Source organism: Parus major, chromosome 18 (assembly GCF_001522545.3).
Source record: "Parus major isolate Abel chromosome 18, Parus_major1.1, whole genome shotgun sequence".
NCBI lineage: Eukaryota > Metazoa > Chordata > Aves > Passeriformes > Paridae > Parus > Parus major.
This window is the reverse complement of record NC_031786.1, coordinates 6373637-6390028: the sequence shown is the minus strand read 5'-3', so window position 1 is coordinate 6390028 and position 16392 is coordinate 6373637. Positions and strand designations below refer to the sequence as shown.

The 16392-nt window shown below is 47.1% G+C and overlaps 1 protein-coding gene across 3 annotated transcripts; it reads right to left on the bottom strand.

The window, feature by feature from the left end:
- Positions 1-19: 19 nt before the first annotated feature.
- Positions 20-16085, bottom strand: NUP85 (nucleoporin 85). Of its 3 annotated transcripts, XM_015645740.3 has the most exons (20): positions 15617-16085; positions 13075-14820; positions 10531-10624; positions 10263-10425; positions 9828-9898; positions 9453-9496; positions 8773-8842; positions 7788-7909; positions 7337-7471; positions 6919-7041; positions 6475-6606; positions 5998-6104; positions 5640-5723; positions 5403-5468; positions 4775-4926; positions 4566-4683; positions 3151-3251; positions 1449-1600; positions 786-872; positions 20-203 (listed from the first exon to the last, which is right to left on the bottom strand). In XM_015645740.3, exons 2-20 carry the CDS (start codon positions 13108-13110, stop codon positions 102-104), a joined length of 1959 nt encoding a protein of 652 aa, XP_015501226.1. In that variant the 5' UTR covers positions 13111-14820; positions 15617-16085; the 3' UTR covers positions 20-101. The 3 variants fall into 3 exon arrangements, with proteins under 3 accessions (XP_015501226.1, XP_015501227.1, XP_015501224.1); XM_015645741.3 differs by lacking the exons at positions 13075-14820; positions 15617-16085 and adding an exon at positions 10716-10819; XM_015645738.3 differs by lacking the exons at positions 13075-14820; positions 15617-16085 and adding an exon at positions 10716-10819 and having other exon boundaries at positions 10263-10624.
- Between the last annotated feature and the right edge of the window lie 307 nt (positions 16086-16392).

Genomic DNA, 16392 nt, shown 5'->3' with positions numbered 1-16392 from the left:
AAAACAAATGACCAAGCAATCTGCAAAACAAGACATTTATTCTTAGAAAAAGTCAGTTTATGTACAGCAAGCCCCAGAGGAAGAGGAAGACCCTGCAGTCTTCAAGACCCTTCCACAGTGCCTTCTTTGACAATGACTCGTGCGAGGTTCCGTGCAAGAGCAAGTCTCAGCATTTCCACTTTGGTTGTCTCAACATCATCATCCTGGAAGGGAGCAGAGCCTGGGTTAGGGAACTGCACACAGCAATGAGCTGGTGCCAGGGTCTGTCTTGAGGTTTGGAAAGTAAAGATGCAGGTCAGTGAGAGGTATTTACCTCTTACAGGGACCTCCTGAGAAGAGCAAAAGCTAAATTTCCTACTTAATAGCTCAACCCAAGACAGTACTGCCAAGCCTTTTTGTTCCCTGGATGCTGCAGGGCTTTTCATGTGCAGCAAATGGTTCCTGGAATGCTCAGAGCCAGGCCTGCTGGATGGCAACATCTCAGCTTTTCACTGCCCATATAATGTGCAATTATTTATCTTGGAAAAACATCATGGTCTGGTGCAAACCATCCGAACACAAGAAGTAGAAGCACTGTGTAGAAGCACTCCAGCACTGAGTTTGGGACTACTTCAGTCTCTTGTTGATGCTTCATTTGACTACCTTGAACCCACTGTACCCAGTCTCTGGGACTTGGGCTGTCCCTCTCTGATGCTCTCACTAGGAACATTAATGAGGAGTTTCCCTCCCTGACCCTTCCCACAGCCCTCCTGAATTCATCCAGTTGTGCTGAGAACTGGAGCTACCTGGAATTTCTGCTTATCTGGATTCCCTGCTGTCAGGTCTTCCAGGCATCGCATCAACTCATAAGTCTGCTCTGCTGAAAATATGACCTGTGGAAATCAAAGTATTTACTGAAAAAGATCAAGTCTAAAGACATCACACAAGGTAAGAAGATAATGCAATTGAAAGGAAGAGAATGCTTTTACACTCCCACAGATTCATTCTGACCCCTGAAATCACAGGATCCAAGGACAATTCAGGCTGGATGTGACTTTGGGAGGTCTCTAGTGCCACCTCCTGTACCAAGCAGAGTCAGCTATGAGGTCAGAGTGGCTGCTCTGGGTCTGTAATTGATGAATTGTCCTTTTCTTGATGGATCTTAAAGGAAAAACTGCTTAGAAGCAGGAAGCACTGGAACAATCTTCAAGCCAAGTACCCAAAGGAGCTGGATGCAGTGTGTGCTGAAAGTACCAGTGCAGATGAATTCTGCTGCTGTTGTAACAGCAGGGAAGCAAGGTAAGAGTCAATTTATCCCTTCCTTGGTCTCTGTGTGTTCCCACTACTGGGACACTTGGAACTGCCATGGAGGGGTTCTGCCAGGAGCAGGAAGTGGGGGGGTCACCACTTTCCCTTGTCAGGAAAGAAAGGCCTCTTGGGGGGCTGTGTTGGTGTGAGCAGGACCTCACCTCCTTCTGCTCCAGCAGCGGGAGCGCGTCCGTGAGCAGCGTCATCCAGAAGGAGCAGGGGGCGATGTGAGCCGTCATCAGCGTCAGCAGCAGCCGTGCCGCCTCCGGGAACCGCTTCTCCCCGTACAGCCGGTGGAACTCCCGGTACTTCCCTGCCACGGAGAGCAGGGAACGAGGCATCAGGGGCTGCTGGGCCTTGGGAGATCCCTCTGTTCCCACAAAGCCCATAGAAGAATCACCCCCAACCAAACAAGCCCAAAGCAGCCCAGGCTGGGGGACTGGGAATCTGGTGCATGAGGGAAGGTGACAACAGAGCCACCCTGAAAGGGCAGCCAAACCCTGCTGCCTTTCTGGGTGAGCTTCAGGGTTTGCATCAGCCTGGTCAGGGCTGCTGCTGCCTCATGCTGGTGTCTGCAGAGGCACAATGCCCCAGTGGCTTAGAGTGCAGAGAGAATCTCCTTCTTGAGGTTACACAGTATCAGGTCTGAAAGGCTGCATCATCTTCCTTGGCTGTTTAAATGGAAACTGGAATCCTTTTCTAGGGAAAGTTCTGCATTTGCTAAGAATTAGTGAGATCAATATCCAGCATGAGAGAAGTGGCTGAGATGGAAGTGAGGTTCATTCTGTATCCACTAAACAGTACTGGAAGTTAATGATTCCTATTCAGATTCACCTTGACTAATGCTTGAGCTAAAGGCAGAGACATGGGGAAGTTGTCTAGCCAGAGGTACATCTGATGTTCTAAAACCTCGAAGGAAATAAAAACCAGGCAGATATATTTTCAGGCCTTTCAGGATTATTTAGAATGAACAGAAAGGGAAATGGCACCTCTGGGGCTGACAGTTACCAGATGATGCTGGGCAAAGCTGAAGGATTACCAATTTGTAAATCATGTTTAGTTTCTAGATGTAATTCAGGGTAAGTTTTAACAAAGGAAATTTAATTCCTAATTTTGCAAGCTGGACCAAGTAGAAATAGATAAAACTCATGCTCACCCTCCCTGTAAGGGTGGCATCAGGTAGAGGGATGTCAGTCCAATGCTGACAGCTATTCCAAATTTCTATCAGATTCTGGCCCCTGAAATTGAGATTCCTGACTCACAGCATCAGAGAAATGAATTTCCTGTTTTGGTCCATTAATCAAAGGCCACAGAGCAGCTGCAGGGGCAGGTTACCACAGCCTGCCTTGTGCCAGGCAGGAGAAGGAAGCTGTGGTACCTGAAGGAAATTAACTGGAGGCCCCCATTGTCTCTTGGCACAAGTGCTCAGTTAGAGGGCAGGGAAGGCTCTTGTTCCAGTGAGCTTGACTGGCACACTGAAACACACACACTGGAGACTTTGGAGAACTTGGTGAAATTATAACAAGGTCAATATAACTTAAAACAGTGGATTACTCTTCCAATGAACCCCCTAAGGCAGCATTTGCTAGTATTTCAGAGTCTCTCAAGGCAGTGATACAGTCTGGAAAAAGAAGGAAGAAGTTGAGAGTATCAGGACTTGGGCCTGTCCTGCTCAGAGCAGGAACCTGGTGTGAGGGCAGTGGTAAAGGCCACCCCTGGCACAAGCTGCATCCCAAACCACATTCACCATTTGCTTTCCCCTTATCACTAAACCAGGTAGCCAGATGGGAGAAAGCATAAATCCAAGTAATTCCATGGAGTTCTCCATAAAAGAGCACTATGGACACTGTAGGCAGCTCTCACCAAGGAATGTGAGGCGGTCACTGAGCAGCATGGACGGGCCCAGATTGTCAATGAGGTCCAGGTCAGAGAAACACCCCCTTTCACAATAGTCCTTAAGGAATCTGGAACACAAGGAAAGTTTAGAGGGGAAGACATCATCCACATCCATTCTGTACCTCCTAATCCCTTCCCAGAAAACTTGACTGTACATCTCAGTTCCATCTTATTCAACCTCCCCAAGGGTTTCAGAAGCTGTCAAACATTCCCTGGAAGTGGCCAAAGAACTAGTAATATACATTTAACAGACACTTCATTGATTCTACTGCATTCTGTGGTAGTTGAGATCTATTTTTTAAAAGGAGTAAGTGAAGGAAGGCAGGCAGGAAACTGAGGCTGGTGGATGCATAAGTAACGCTCCCAGATCATAACATAAGCTCTGTTTTTCTGCAGTGTAAAAACGTTGATAAGCAGCAGGAAGAAAAACAATGCTTAAAGCTTTTCATCTGTTATGTCACAGCCTCCATTATGCTGCTTTCTGCAGAGCTGCTTCCTGTGATTTTTTTTCCATCCTTCTGCTGAAGGAAATGTAATGATTCCCACTCCTTCAAACAACAAACAAAAAAAAACCCCAAACCTCAGACTAGCAATCTCTTACCACTCCTTTTTCCAGTGTTGAAGACAGAGTGTTGCCTGCCCCCTTACCCAAAGTGTAATTTCAAAATAATATTCTTAACTATGCAATGACTGGTCTCTGCCTATTTGCACTTAGCAAAACCCACACAACATGGATTGTTAAAGATTACAAAGCATAAAGAGTTGCCAGAGTTTTTGCTGAGGCAAAAGCCAACCCTTGTCCTCCTTTTGATAACAATCCTCCCACTGCAGAAAAGGTCAAGAATGTTGAGAGGCTCATACAAAGCCAGGGACATGATAAAACCACTCCTTGATGCAAATTTTTAATAGAAGCAGTGAGAGTTTCAGCAGGAATGGTGGCTTAAGTGACTCCCACTGACTTGTTTGGAGGTTGTGAGGTGAACTTGATTATAAATAATCTGCTGAATAAACCACAGGTAGGGATTATCCTCCACCCAAATCAGCCCCCTGGGACACTGTCCGGCCCATCAGACAGCTCTGTCACAGCAAGTGAAGGACAGAGGACAGAAGTTGTTAAAATAAATGTTTTTTCAAGGAAAGTCTAAGGGGGTTTGACTCTCAGATAAAGCCAATCTGTTTTGTCTCTAGATGTCAGGAAGGAAAACAACATAGATAAGGCACAGCTGGGCATACTGCAGGGGAGAGCACCCAAGGGTGTTGTTTTCTGATCCAGAAGAAGGTGTCTGGCCCCACCTGCAGCAGTGGGAGCTTTCCTGGCTCTTTTGACACAGCAGCCACCTTCCCTGTCCCCCCCAGCCCGGGAGCTTCTGGCCCAGCCTCACCGGTCCGAGATGAGGGTGGCAAACGCCGCGTCCTTGGCTCGGATGCTCCAGGACAGGGCAGAGCCCAGGCGGTTGTTCCGCAGAGCCTTCATGGCCATGATCTTACAGATGCTGCGCACTGGGGGAGAGACACGGCAAGGGAAGGGAAGAATTAGTGTCAGTAGGTTCAGCTGGACCACTGCAAAACAGTGAGACTGAAAATGCACCACCTTGCTCGTGCATCTGCCTCTGCTCACAGATCCTCAGCACCTTGAGGGCCTTCTGCTCCGTGCTGAGCGGGATGCGCTCGATGTGCAGCTCCAGGTACACCCGGCCAAACTCCGGGCAGTGGTCAAAATAATCCACCCCCAGCTGCCACAGGCTGAAAGAGGGGAGAAATCACCACCATTCCAACCCTAGAAATCTTTAATGAACACAACAGTAAAGCCCCAAGGAGAATGCTAGCCTGCATTAGTAATTGTTAGCTCTGATTAACTTTGTATTCAGTCCTGAAATGGCTTTTCCTTTCTATCCCTGCAGGTTCCCTGTATTATAACTTTGGAATACCACAGTTTTTGGAATATGTGCAGCTCATAAGAGCTTCAATGAAAAGCACTCTGCAAAATGGCAGGAGTGGCTGTGCCCAGGTCATGAGGTGTGAGGGGCTCTAACAGAGCTTTTATCTCCATACAGGAAGGGCAATGTGCCAATCTTGTACAATCCCTTAGGGACACCTCTGCTGAAATTCTAACAGTGGCTGCTCTAAGTTTTGCCCTTTTACTTCATGAACATGCAGTTATTTGTTTTGACTGCCTCAGTCCAAGTCTGTCCTATGAGCAATAAAACAAAAGTTGGTACCTGTGATGAGAGAAGAGTCCTGATGCATACTCCAGCAGGAGGAATTCACGCATATTTGAACCAAAACTGGGGAGAAAGAGAGAGAATATCCAGATATTATTATTTCCTTCTCACTTGAAAAATCTGATGATTCTATTTCACAAGTACTGCCAACTTCTGCAGCATGTCTTGGTGGGTTTTTTTTTCCTCTGGGCTATCGTAATCAGCTTTATTCAAATAACGCAAATAAATACTTACTACAGATTGTGAGACTGCAGGAGTTTGCAGTGATCCAACAGGTCAGTCAGATGAGCCACAAACCACCAGTTACTCAGGACAATGCTGTGTTTGAAGCAAAAGAAAAAAATAAGCTGAACACTGCCAGGGACTGCATCAGATTTTCCACAGGCATTTCTTACCAATACCCAGCTCTGTTCCAGTCCAAGGACTGGCTGCAATGTCCCAGACCTAATGGAATACTTTTAATCACTGCCAGCTTCACGTATTTTTGTTAAATTCTTTGCAAGGATGACTAGGGTTGTGTACCCATACCTCCCACCCAAATACACAGAAACAATACTGTAGAACTAAAGAATCAAAAACCTTAAAACTCAACCTGCATTCCTTGATCACTTGATGCATCTCAAATTCAAAAGCTGCCATTAAAATCATGTCTAGTGGCTCAGGGCTGTTCTCTCCACCCAGGAACAGGTCCATACTAGACTGTGGAATGAGATGACAACACATGATAAATGCAGAAGCAAGACATTTGTTTGGATGTAACAGTTATTTTATGGGAAATAACAGGTCATAGAGGTTGAGCACATGAACAAAATGGAATTTTCCTCATTTTAGCATAAGGGAACTGGGAAAACAATCTGCAAGAACAAGACTGGCAATGTTATGACACTGAAAAGTGTGTTTTCAATAACTACCTGTCAACTTTATCATTCTCCCAGTCCTTTTACAAACTACACACAACATCTTACAGGCACATAGTTGCTGTCAGACTTTTCCCTAAGTTTTTCTTTAAGTGTAGTAACCCTTGCATGCTTGAACCAGTGGAGAATATTTGAATAATTGTATTTCCTACCTGTGCATAGAACCGCAGCTCCATGGGCTTCACTGTTGGGTGGGAATACAGGAGCCGGGTGACCAGGAAGTGATACCAAGTGGTCATGAGCTCCTTCTTCTCCAAAATGGCATCCTCATCTCCCAGCAGGATCTAATGGGACAAAAACACAGGAGGAATGCTGCAGACTCAGTGATGGACACAGCTGCACTCCAGCTCTCCAGAGGCTGCAAAGGTGAGGATTTATTCAAAATTACAGAACAAAGATCTTTCTCACAGCCTAGTTTCCAAATCAGCCTTAGAGCCTTGGTCAGGGAGAGAAACCCATCTGCTGAGGCTGGCAAATCATCAACAGAGGACAGGAGACATATTAAAGTTACTTATGGCTACACTGAGCTCCTGAAAGCCACAAGGATGGATTCAATATTCAGTCCAAAGTTTCCTTTGTTCCCAGCAAAAACACACCTTGCAGATGGACTCCATGTGGGGATTGGAAGCAAAAGTTCCATCCTGTAGATACCGCTGACATTCTTCGTGCCAGTGCTGCCACTTCAGCTCCAGCTCTGTCAGTGTCTGGGTGTTGCCAAGCTGAAGAGAGGGAATAAAGAAATACAGGGAATAAAGGAAACACCAAGTCAAATCACACCAGGCTCTTGGGCCAGACTCACAGTCACTCCTGATAAAAGGCTAATCATGAGGCTGCCTGTCATCTTTCTACGTTGATTTGTCACCTAACAGACTTTTATCTGAATTGGTGGGTTTTTGGGCAATTCAAGAATACAAATATTGTTATTGTAAAGGAGTAAGACTGAGATGTTACAGGGGACACAACCAGGTGGCTTTTCCCAACAAACTGCATGAAAAAACACACTTTTGTACATACACTGGGCACAGGCATCTTCTTCATCAAGTCATCCAAGATTTTGTACATGTTCATGGATGTGGGATTGGCACTGGCTTCCTTGGAGAGCAGATGCCGCGCTTCGTCCATCCGGCCTTGGAGCACAAAGACATCCACCTGCAAAAACCCCCTGTCCATGAGCTCCACGCTGGGCAAGATTATGGAAAACTCAGGAAAGGGATCAGAGGGGTATTTGAACCTGTAATTCAGGCAAGGGAAGTGGAGTAAAATGTTTAAACTGTAGACACTGCTAATTCAAGTAACAGTGTACAGTTTGACTTCTATGGGTCATTAAGGATGAGGATGGGAACGGCTTCATCCTAAAGCCTACACAGGCAGACAGCAATGAGGTGTCATGTCCAGCAGGGAAGAGGAAGGAAAGCAAAGACATTAATTCCTTTTCTTTAAGAGTCTTCCAGGTGGTGATACTCACCACATTCCAGAAGAGCTTGTGTTTGGATGGACTCTCACTGCTCAGAACTTCCCTGACCATGCTGTCCACGTCACACACATGGAGCCGCACCCAGTCCAGGAGGCGCAGCAGGAGGGCCCCAGCTGTGCAGACAGATTTCCCCCTGTCAGTTCCCATTTCTGTCCCCAGACTGCTCTCACACATTTCATAACAGTTTGACATCACCAGGTGAGATTTACTGACTGGATTTCTACCTGCCACCCCCAAATGACAGAGTTCCTTATGCAGAGAGGCCCTGGGAGCAACCAGCCCCTGATAGGTTTTCCTGTGGCAACACGGTCCAGTAGAAAACCCAAACTTGAAGAAATAAAAAATAACTGATCCAGATCATAAATCTTGCATTGCCAAGAGACAAACAGAATACTTCTCTTTATTTTAGCATCATTTCATTATTACTAACTGAATATGAGGAAGAAATTTGGCACTAAGTGATTAATTTAGATTAAGCAATCTATAATTTGTGAATATCTCCTGAATTATGGGACTGTGTAAAAGTAGCACATTTGTTTGCATAATATGATTTCCTTCAAAAATTATTTCCTACTTTAAAATGCCAATGTAAACAGACTGACTTCAACCTAAAAGAGTTGTATCAGAGCTGTGTAAATGTCAACTAGCATTGACACATTTGATGCTTAAAAACATGTTTAAGCTTATAAATAAAATAGATTGGCAATAACTTTTGGTATCCCTCCTCTTCATAACCTTTCTGACAAGGAAACAATTTAAATCGGAGTAAGAGAAAAATGTAAAAAGCAAATTTAATAGCTTCACATAATTCAATATAAAGAAGGCAATTAACTGAGGCAGAAGGGGTCTTAAAAGGCTTATTGACACTCTGCAGATCTCTAAAACATTAAACTATGACACAGTAAATGTGCTTAAACAAATAAATAAGCAAAGAAGAAACCCTTCAATCTTTACACCAGGAAAGTTCATGGCTCACCTGTAGCTGCTTCAACAAACAGAATCTCACACAGGTTCCAGATCAGCTCCATTGCAGAGAGAATGGAAACCTGAAGGAAAGCAGAGCCAAGTTTCAGAGCTAGTCATTATTCCAGTTTTTTAACCACACAAAGGCATCTGCTGTCCACAGCAATCAGTTGTAACAGAGAAATCATACTGCCATTTCAGAGATAAAAATTAAAAGACACAGGTGACAATTTTACACTTTTTTTGTGTTGGAAAACACTGACACCATGTATTGAAATGCAGCAATAATCTGCCACCAGTGAGCAACCTAACTGGTCTTATTTTCAGCCTTTCTGCACTTTTAAGACTCAATACAAACATCAAAGGAAGAAAGAACAGCCAATGAAGCAACATCACTGCAGCTGATAGGATAAAACTGGTCTGAGCACTCTGCTCTTCCCAGCACACTCCCACAGATCTGACAGCTCACCATGAACACCCAGAGGCTGCTATGAGGCTCAGATGCAGCTGATTGGAATCTGAGAGTTTGAGGTAAAACACCACACAGCAAGTCTGAAACTTTTCTTGTCAGCTTTGGTCACGAACCAAATCCCATATATAAGGCAGAGTTAAATCTGAAGTGCTTCATGTCATAGTGATGGCCTGGTGAATTTGCCAGTAATCCACATTCAACCTGACAGGACTGCAGATTACCTGAGTGCTGTACTGGCCTTGCAGGGCAGGGTCCCGGGTCGAAACTGAGGGAAAAACAAGTAAAGTTAAAGAGCAACATATTTACCTTTGACAGTCCCTTCTGAGCTTTGATAGCTTTCCATATATCTGCCACATGAGATACAAAAAGACTTCAAGTCCCCAGAAAATCAGTTATAATACGGTGGGAAAAAAACAGACCCTGACCAGATTTACAAGCCAACTTGGAAATCTCCAGCATGGAAATAGAGTCTTGGTAATTACTGAAACCTACACATGCTATTGTACAGTAGTTGCAATAAGTTATCATTACAATCCTACTTTAATAATTGCAACTGGTGTTTCCTTTTCCTGCAGTAAGAGAACAAACAAACTTACTAGCTGCCTGGTGCATATCCTCCATGCAGGCTCTTATCACTGACCGGTAGTTTTTACTCACTTGAACCAATCTGCCAAATACAAAAAGACTTTGGTTGGAGGGAGCTGTTGGAGTTTCAGTGTTATGCCCCCTAAAGCCTTGCAAGTTTCTCTGCAGCAGCAACTCCCAGTAGCTGGGTGGATCCAGCTGGAATCACTGAGACCATACCATACTCTACCAGGTAACGGTTATTGGAAGGATCTGAGCCTTGATTTGTAAAAGCCCCCAACATGGTCATTTTATCTGCCCCGCTGCTGATTCCAGAGCTGGTAAAAGCAGTCTGGCCAGCGGCACTTGCCTCCCCGGAGGCGTTTCTCGGCCCTTGGCGTTGGCTCTGGGTGGGAGAAGGGGCAGCGGGTGCCTCCCACCCACACCCACCCTGCCCATCTACTCACTGCGCCTTCCGCGACTTCCCCGCCAGCTCCTCCTCGCTCCGTTGCAGCCCCATGAAAATCCCGTGCGACTCGTTGAAGAGTTTCCGCAGGGTCTGGATGTAAATGTCCTGATCCCTACGGACCACGAAGACTCGGGAGGAGCTCGGCACTCCATCCCCGGTACCTGCAAGAGAGCCCGTCAGCGCCCGGGCAGCAGCGCCCGCCCAGCCCTCACCCCAGAACCGGGCCGGGCATGGAGAGCGGGACAGGCATCGGGAGCGGGACCCACCTGCGCGGCCGAAGAGGGTCTCGCACACCAGCACCTCCGCGGGGCCCCAGGCGAAGCAGAGCTGCCGGGCCGACGGGTCCGCGCCCGGCACCACCTGTGGGGGATCGGTGTGTGTCAGCGGCGCCCCAGACGTTCTGTCCATGGCCCCGCACCCCCCGGCCTTGCCCCGCCCGCCCCTCCCGCACCACGAGCGGCGGCTCCGTGTCCAGCTCGTCCATGGCGGCGGCCGCGCTGCTCCCGCTCCCGCCCGCCGCGGCTCCGGAGGCCCCTCCGGGCTGCCCGCGCCGCCGCCTGCGCGCCCCGAGCTCCGCGCCCGGCCTGGCCGCTGCTGCCCCGGCGGAGCCGCCGCCCGGGGACGGGAAGGGACAGGGAGGGACCGCGGACCTCCACCGGTTTGGGGCAGGCACCAGCGCTCGCCCCGGAAGCGCCGCCCGTTCCCGAGGCCCCACCGGGGCGGGACGGGCCCCGCTCCGCCCCCGCCCGAGCCACCGCCTCTGAGGGCCGGGGCGGGCGGCGGCTGCTCCGTGCGGGCTGGGGACGGAGGGACGGAGGGACGGAGGGACGGAGGGACGGAGGGACGGAGGGACGGATGGACGGATGGACGGACGGATGGATGGACGGACGGATGGATGGACGGATGGATGGATGGATGGATGGATGGATGGATGGATGGATGGATGGATGGATGGCAGGCACCGCATCACAGTCTGCTTCATTTTCTTGTCAGGACAGATTCAGTGCTGGATGGGAGCATTGCTGGCCCAGGGTGTGTAGTGCAGTGATGTAGTTGGTCAGTCAGGATTCACAGATTCACCAAATGGGTCAGGTTGGAAGGACCACAAACTCGGGTTCAAACTCCCTGCTCCAGCAGGCTCATCCCAGAGCACATGGCTCTGGATTGTGTCCAGACAGTTCTGGAATATCTCCAGTTAGGGAGACCCTGTCTGATCTGTGCACAGTCACTCGCACTGTGTTGTTTTCATGCTCACTTCATTGACTGACTGCTGTGTAACAACACGGCATAGTGTCCTATTTATGCATGTCAAACAGATGCAGGTAGAGAAGCCTCTGGGATGTTGAAGGTGACGCTCTCTTTAGCTCTTGGGCATTGATAAAGCTGACAAATCAAATTATGTGCTCTAACTAGAGTGAGTTGCCTGCAGGTTGGGGAAGGACTAGTAATGAAGCAGGATTGCAGCAGGAAGATCTGCCACTGTGCCTCACTCACTCACTCACTCACTCACTCACTCACTCACTCACTCACGGTTCAGGAGGAGGTTGATATTCCCTGGACACTGGGCTGAGGTGCCTTTTGAGGCTGCTGGAGGCTCATCACCTTTCTGTTAGCACTAGGAGCTCACCTACTATGGCATTCAACTCCATAACCTGGTGTGATAAAGCTAATGGCATCCTGTTCCTCTCCTTCCATTCTGCTCTCCTTCCCACTTCTGCATACTCCTCACTTTTTGCCTGTGCTAACCAATAACTAAGTTCTTCAGCAACACACTTTTTAAGGCAAGTATTAGCAATGCTGCTTTGGTCTCACAGCTGGAACCAGTCCCTCTTAGGCTGGTGCCTTCCCAGGACGTTCACTAAAACTTAACTTTCCGAGATACCATAAATCATTTGCTGTTCTCATATGACAAATGCAGTAACACTCCCTGGCTAAATTGCCCTTTTTTACTTATCAGCTGCTGCATCCATCATTTCCAATAAAAATAAAGCCAGCAGTTATCTCTGGGAAGAGCATGTCATGTAACTAGTCGTGCTGAGAAAAGGAAGTGGTGTCTGTTCAAGTCAGAAAGAATGAATTTTTGCAGGTAGAACAAATTAAATACTCAGAAAGCTGCTTGAGAGACTGAAGACTCATCAGTTTTAAACCCCTCACCATTTATCATGGGTAAGGGTCTGTGTTTTGTTATTCGAGGATGTGCCTGTATTTGAATCTCTGCTGTACAAAGCCAAATTCACCTATTGTCTTACACAATGGTGCTGCTCTGCGCTGCAGACTTCTGAGGATGTTAGTGGGCATTCCTAGATCCAAAATACCATTCCACACATCACTAAAAGGCTCTAGATGCAAATCAAAACTGGATATCTGAAAACCCAGGAATATGAGGCCTCCTGCCACTGTTCCTCAAGGCTAAGGTGCTGCTTTTATAACTGCAGCACTTTCTTGTGAGTGGCAGAATATATTTAGAATATCCATGTAACACTGTGTAGGGATCCACCATGTAGGAGGTGGATCTAGGTGTGGGATAGTGTCCTCTGCTGCTCCCAGGTCCATCTGTGTAAAGAGACACCGAAAGCTGGAACTCTTTGATCTTCTCCTGCTGTCTCTTGGCACACACTGTCCACTTTGCTCACTCCCTAAAGTGTCAGTGGTTTTTCATATCCGCAGCATCTGTTGTTCTTAAATGGATGATTCCTGGGGAAATCATCTTGGGAAAGGTGAGTTTTAGTATGAAATCTTGACATTTTTTAGTCCTCTTAAACACTGGCTGAAGCTCTGTTCATATTTAGAAGGGAAACCTTCCCACTCACCTCTCGAGGCTTCTGAACATCTCCAGTCCATATCATTGAGCAGAACTGGGAATTTCCATTCAGTGCAGAACTTCACTGTTCAGAAAGGCTTTGGAATATGGGCTGTGGGACCAGAAAGGAAAGCAAAGAGAAATTGTGTGGTTTACAGTCAGGAGGGGGAAAAAAAAAAAGAGGTCTGATGAGGATAGGAGTTACTACATTGTGAACTAGGAGATTCGGAAGCTATTTGGGGAACAGACAGAATGATCAGCATCATGAACAGGAAGGCACAGCACAGGCAGGGCTGTAGGCAAAAGGTATTTTCTATTCCCAGGGCTAAGAAAGAATTAATGAAGAGCAAAGCCTGAGTAAAGCACTCAGACCTGCAGGATCTGATCCAGTAACCAGACACACTTGTTTACACCTCCAAATTACTGTTTGCTTTCCGTTCTTGCTTTGGACTCAGTGCAAAATAACAGTCAGTTCTAAAGGGGCTGGAGTTGGCTTTGTAGGCTAACATTTGCTGATGTGCAGGAGCACACACCTGCCTGTAGCTGCTTTGGTGTCAAAAAACTTAATGTTTTAAAATCCCAGTGTGAAGAGCATATATATGGAATGCCTGTGTTCCCTGCCCTCTTCATCAGAGGGTGGAGAATTAGGCCAAAGATCTCTGCAAAATCTAGATTTCTTCCTTATAAACCTGCACAAGAATGAAAAGAAGCATGGAAATATTTAAAGAAACAACACATGGAATTTTTTTCTCCCAGAGATGGAATTTCTCAGGAATTCTCACTGTGACACTTCCCCATTCACTTCCCTTCAGCTTGGTGCATTAAAGAGGAGGAGCTCAGAGGGACAAAAAGCTTTGCTTTGCTCCCCTCTGCTGCAGCTCGGACCCTGCAGGAGAGGGGCCTTTGTAGTTCTCAGTGGGCTTCTCCCCCTGCTGCTTGCTCCCAGTGCTGCCGTCTGGCCAGTTCCTTTGCAGGTTTTAGCACTGATTATTGTCAGCTCCAGCTTCTCAGAGTTTCCTCTGTTGCTATGTAAAAAGAACAGAGATGAGGTTTGTAGAAACCTGTTCTGTGATTTGGGATCTGTGTGATTGGTGGTGAGACGAGTGCTGGTGCTGTTTTCAGCCTTTCTGAGAATGTCTAAGTCCCATATGTTCTCATAAATTCTACAGTATTTTCCTGTCTTTTTTAGCACATTTGTTCTAGTTGTGATGCTGCCTTAACGTGTGTCTCACTTGACAAGATTCCTGCCTTCAGTTCTTTCATGCCACACTCAGGCCTTGGCCAGTTTCATTCCACCTCCCCAAAAAATCTTCCTCCTGGGCCTGCAGCAAAGGGATCTTCAAGGATGGAGGGGGAAGAAGTGGCAAGAACAAAATACAACAGGATCATCAAGCCCTTCCTCACACTTCCCTGTGATGTTGCATCATCTCTAAAAATATAACTTAAGGTCTACTGGGAATCAGAACTCATCTTTTTGCTCTATGAAGTACCCCATGGGTTTGGAGTTTTGCTTAAAAAAGCTATGGATGAGATAGAAGGGTGGGGATTAAGGTGCTTTGTTTCCTTGTTCTCACTAGTAGTTCTACTTCTTAGTGGTGATGATTGACTTGAGAAGGTCCAAACCAAGTTGCCCATTGCTTTTCAGAGCTCAAATGAAAGAAGGATATCATAGGAGCCTGAGGAATCACACGTGAGGGGGGATTTGGGTAGAAGCACGTGGTCTTCCTCAGCCATGGTTCTTCTCACCTTCTTGTACCTTAAACAAACAGAAAAATAATAGCATGAGTAATTAAACACAGAGAAAACAGGCAGGATCAACTGATTGATCTTTTGATGATAAATCAAGTAAATTGACACAAGTATAAGTGGAAAGCAGAGCTCAAAGAAGAATCTGAGTTGCAGTCACAATTTGAAACAGCATCTGTTGCCTTCTTGGGTCAAACTGAACACTTCAGTGCCTGGAATTTTTTCAGAACTGACTCATTAAGACCCTTCAGGAGAGGTAAAATATTAAAACTAAAAGGTTCCTTGAAATTCAAGGCTAAATTTTGGACTACAAGGGATGGTAAAAGGCTTCACTGCTCATGTTTTGTGGAAGCTCAGATGGCTGCCTGGGCCATCCTCCTACCTCAGGTTGGGCCATGGCTGTGCTATTTTCTCAATTGGGGACTTGGATACAAAGCTTTGGCTTCAGCTTCCTCTGAAGAGGAACACTGGTGTGTTACTCTTCTGCAATTTCCAGAAAATTGCAGTAAAAATCCAATCTGTGCTCAGAAGGAGGGAGCTGGAACGTGAAGTAACATGACAAAGGCAGAGGAGAGGGACCAGAACTGACAGTGAAAAAGCAAGTCTGCAGCTCTGCCCAAAAGTGAAGTTTCTCTTCAGTCAATATCTCACTATGTGAGCAGTTTATTCTGGACAAGGAACATCTCTGAAATGGTGCAGAAAGTTTTGTTCTGCCAGGAGCAGGGGTGTGTGACCACACGGCCACCTTTGTGTCACAACCCAGAGCATTCCCACACAGAGCAGTGCCAGTGCAGAGTGATGCCCACCTGGAAAATCCATCTCTGGGGGACTGACAGGAATAATTTTGTGGTGTTTCTTTTCCATCTACGTGATGTAGAGAAGCATTTGGCAGATGATGGTGGCAAGTGTAATGCTGATGAAAAAAGGCACAGGAACTGTTTGGTGTGAACCTGTGAAATCTCTGGAGAATTTCCTCCTCCCTTCCATTGGAACGAATTTTAAGAAATCATGTAATTGATTTATGTAGTATAATTTATGTAGTTTAATTTTTGGGGTTCTGCAGGTGCTCAGTTCCCTCAGACATGGCTTCTCAACCAGGACAGCTCCCCTTCACATGGACAGCTCAAGGTTTTGGGGAGGCAGCCACACCATCAGTGTCCTCCACAACACAGCGAGGGGCACAAACAGGAGCGAGAGATTTGATAAGGCAGAGACGAGGGGAGATCACAGAACCACAGGATCAATGAGGTCAGAAAAGGCCTCTGAGATCAGCAAGTTCAACCTACGCCCCAACACCACCTTGTCAACCAGACCATGGCACTGAGTGCCACGTCCACTCTTCCCCTAAACACCCCCAGGGACAGGGACTCCACCACGACCCTTGGCTGCCCTTTCGGTCGGGCTCGGGGAACTCACGGGAAGGTGTGTGTGCGAAGAACGCCGTGTAAGGCACTGAGGGGGCACTGAGGGGGCACTGAGGGGGCACTGAGGGGGCTGTGGCGGGCGGTCCGGCGGCTCTGAGATTTGAGGGGGCCAAGGATGCTGAGGAGGGCTAGGGGAAGGTGTGTCCGGGAAGGGCGCG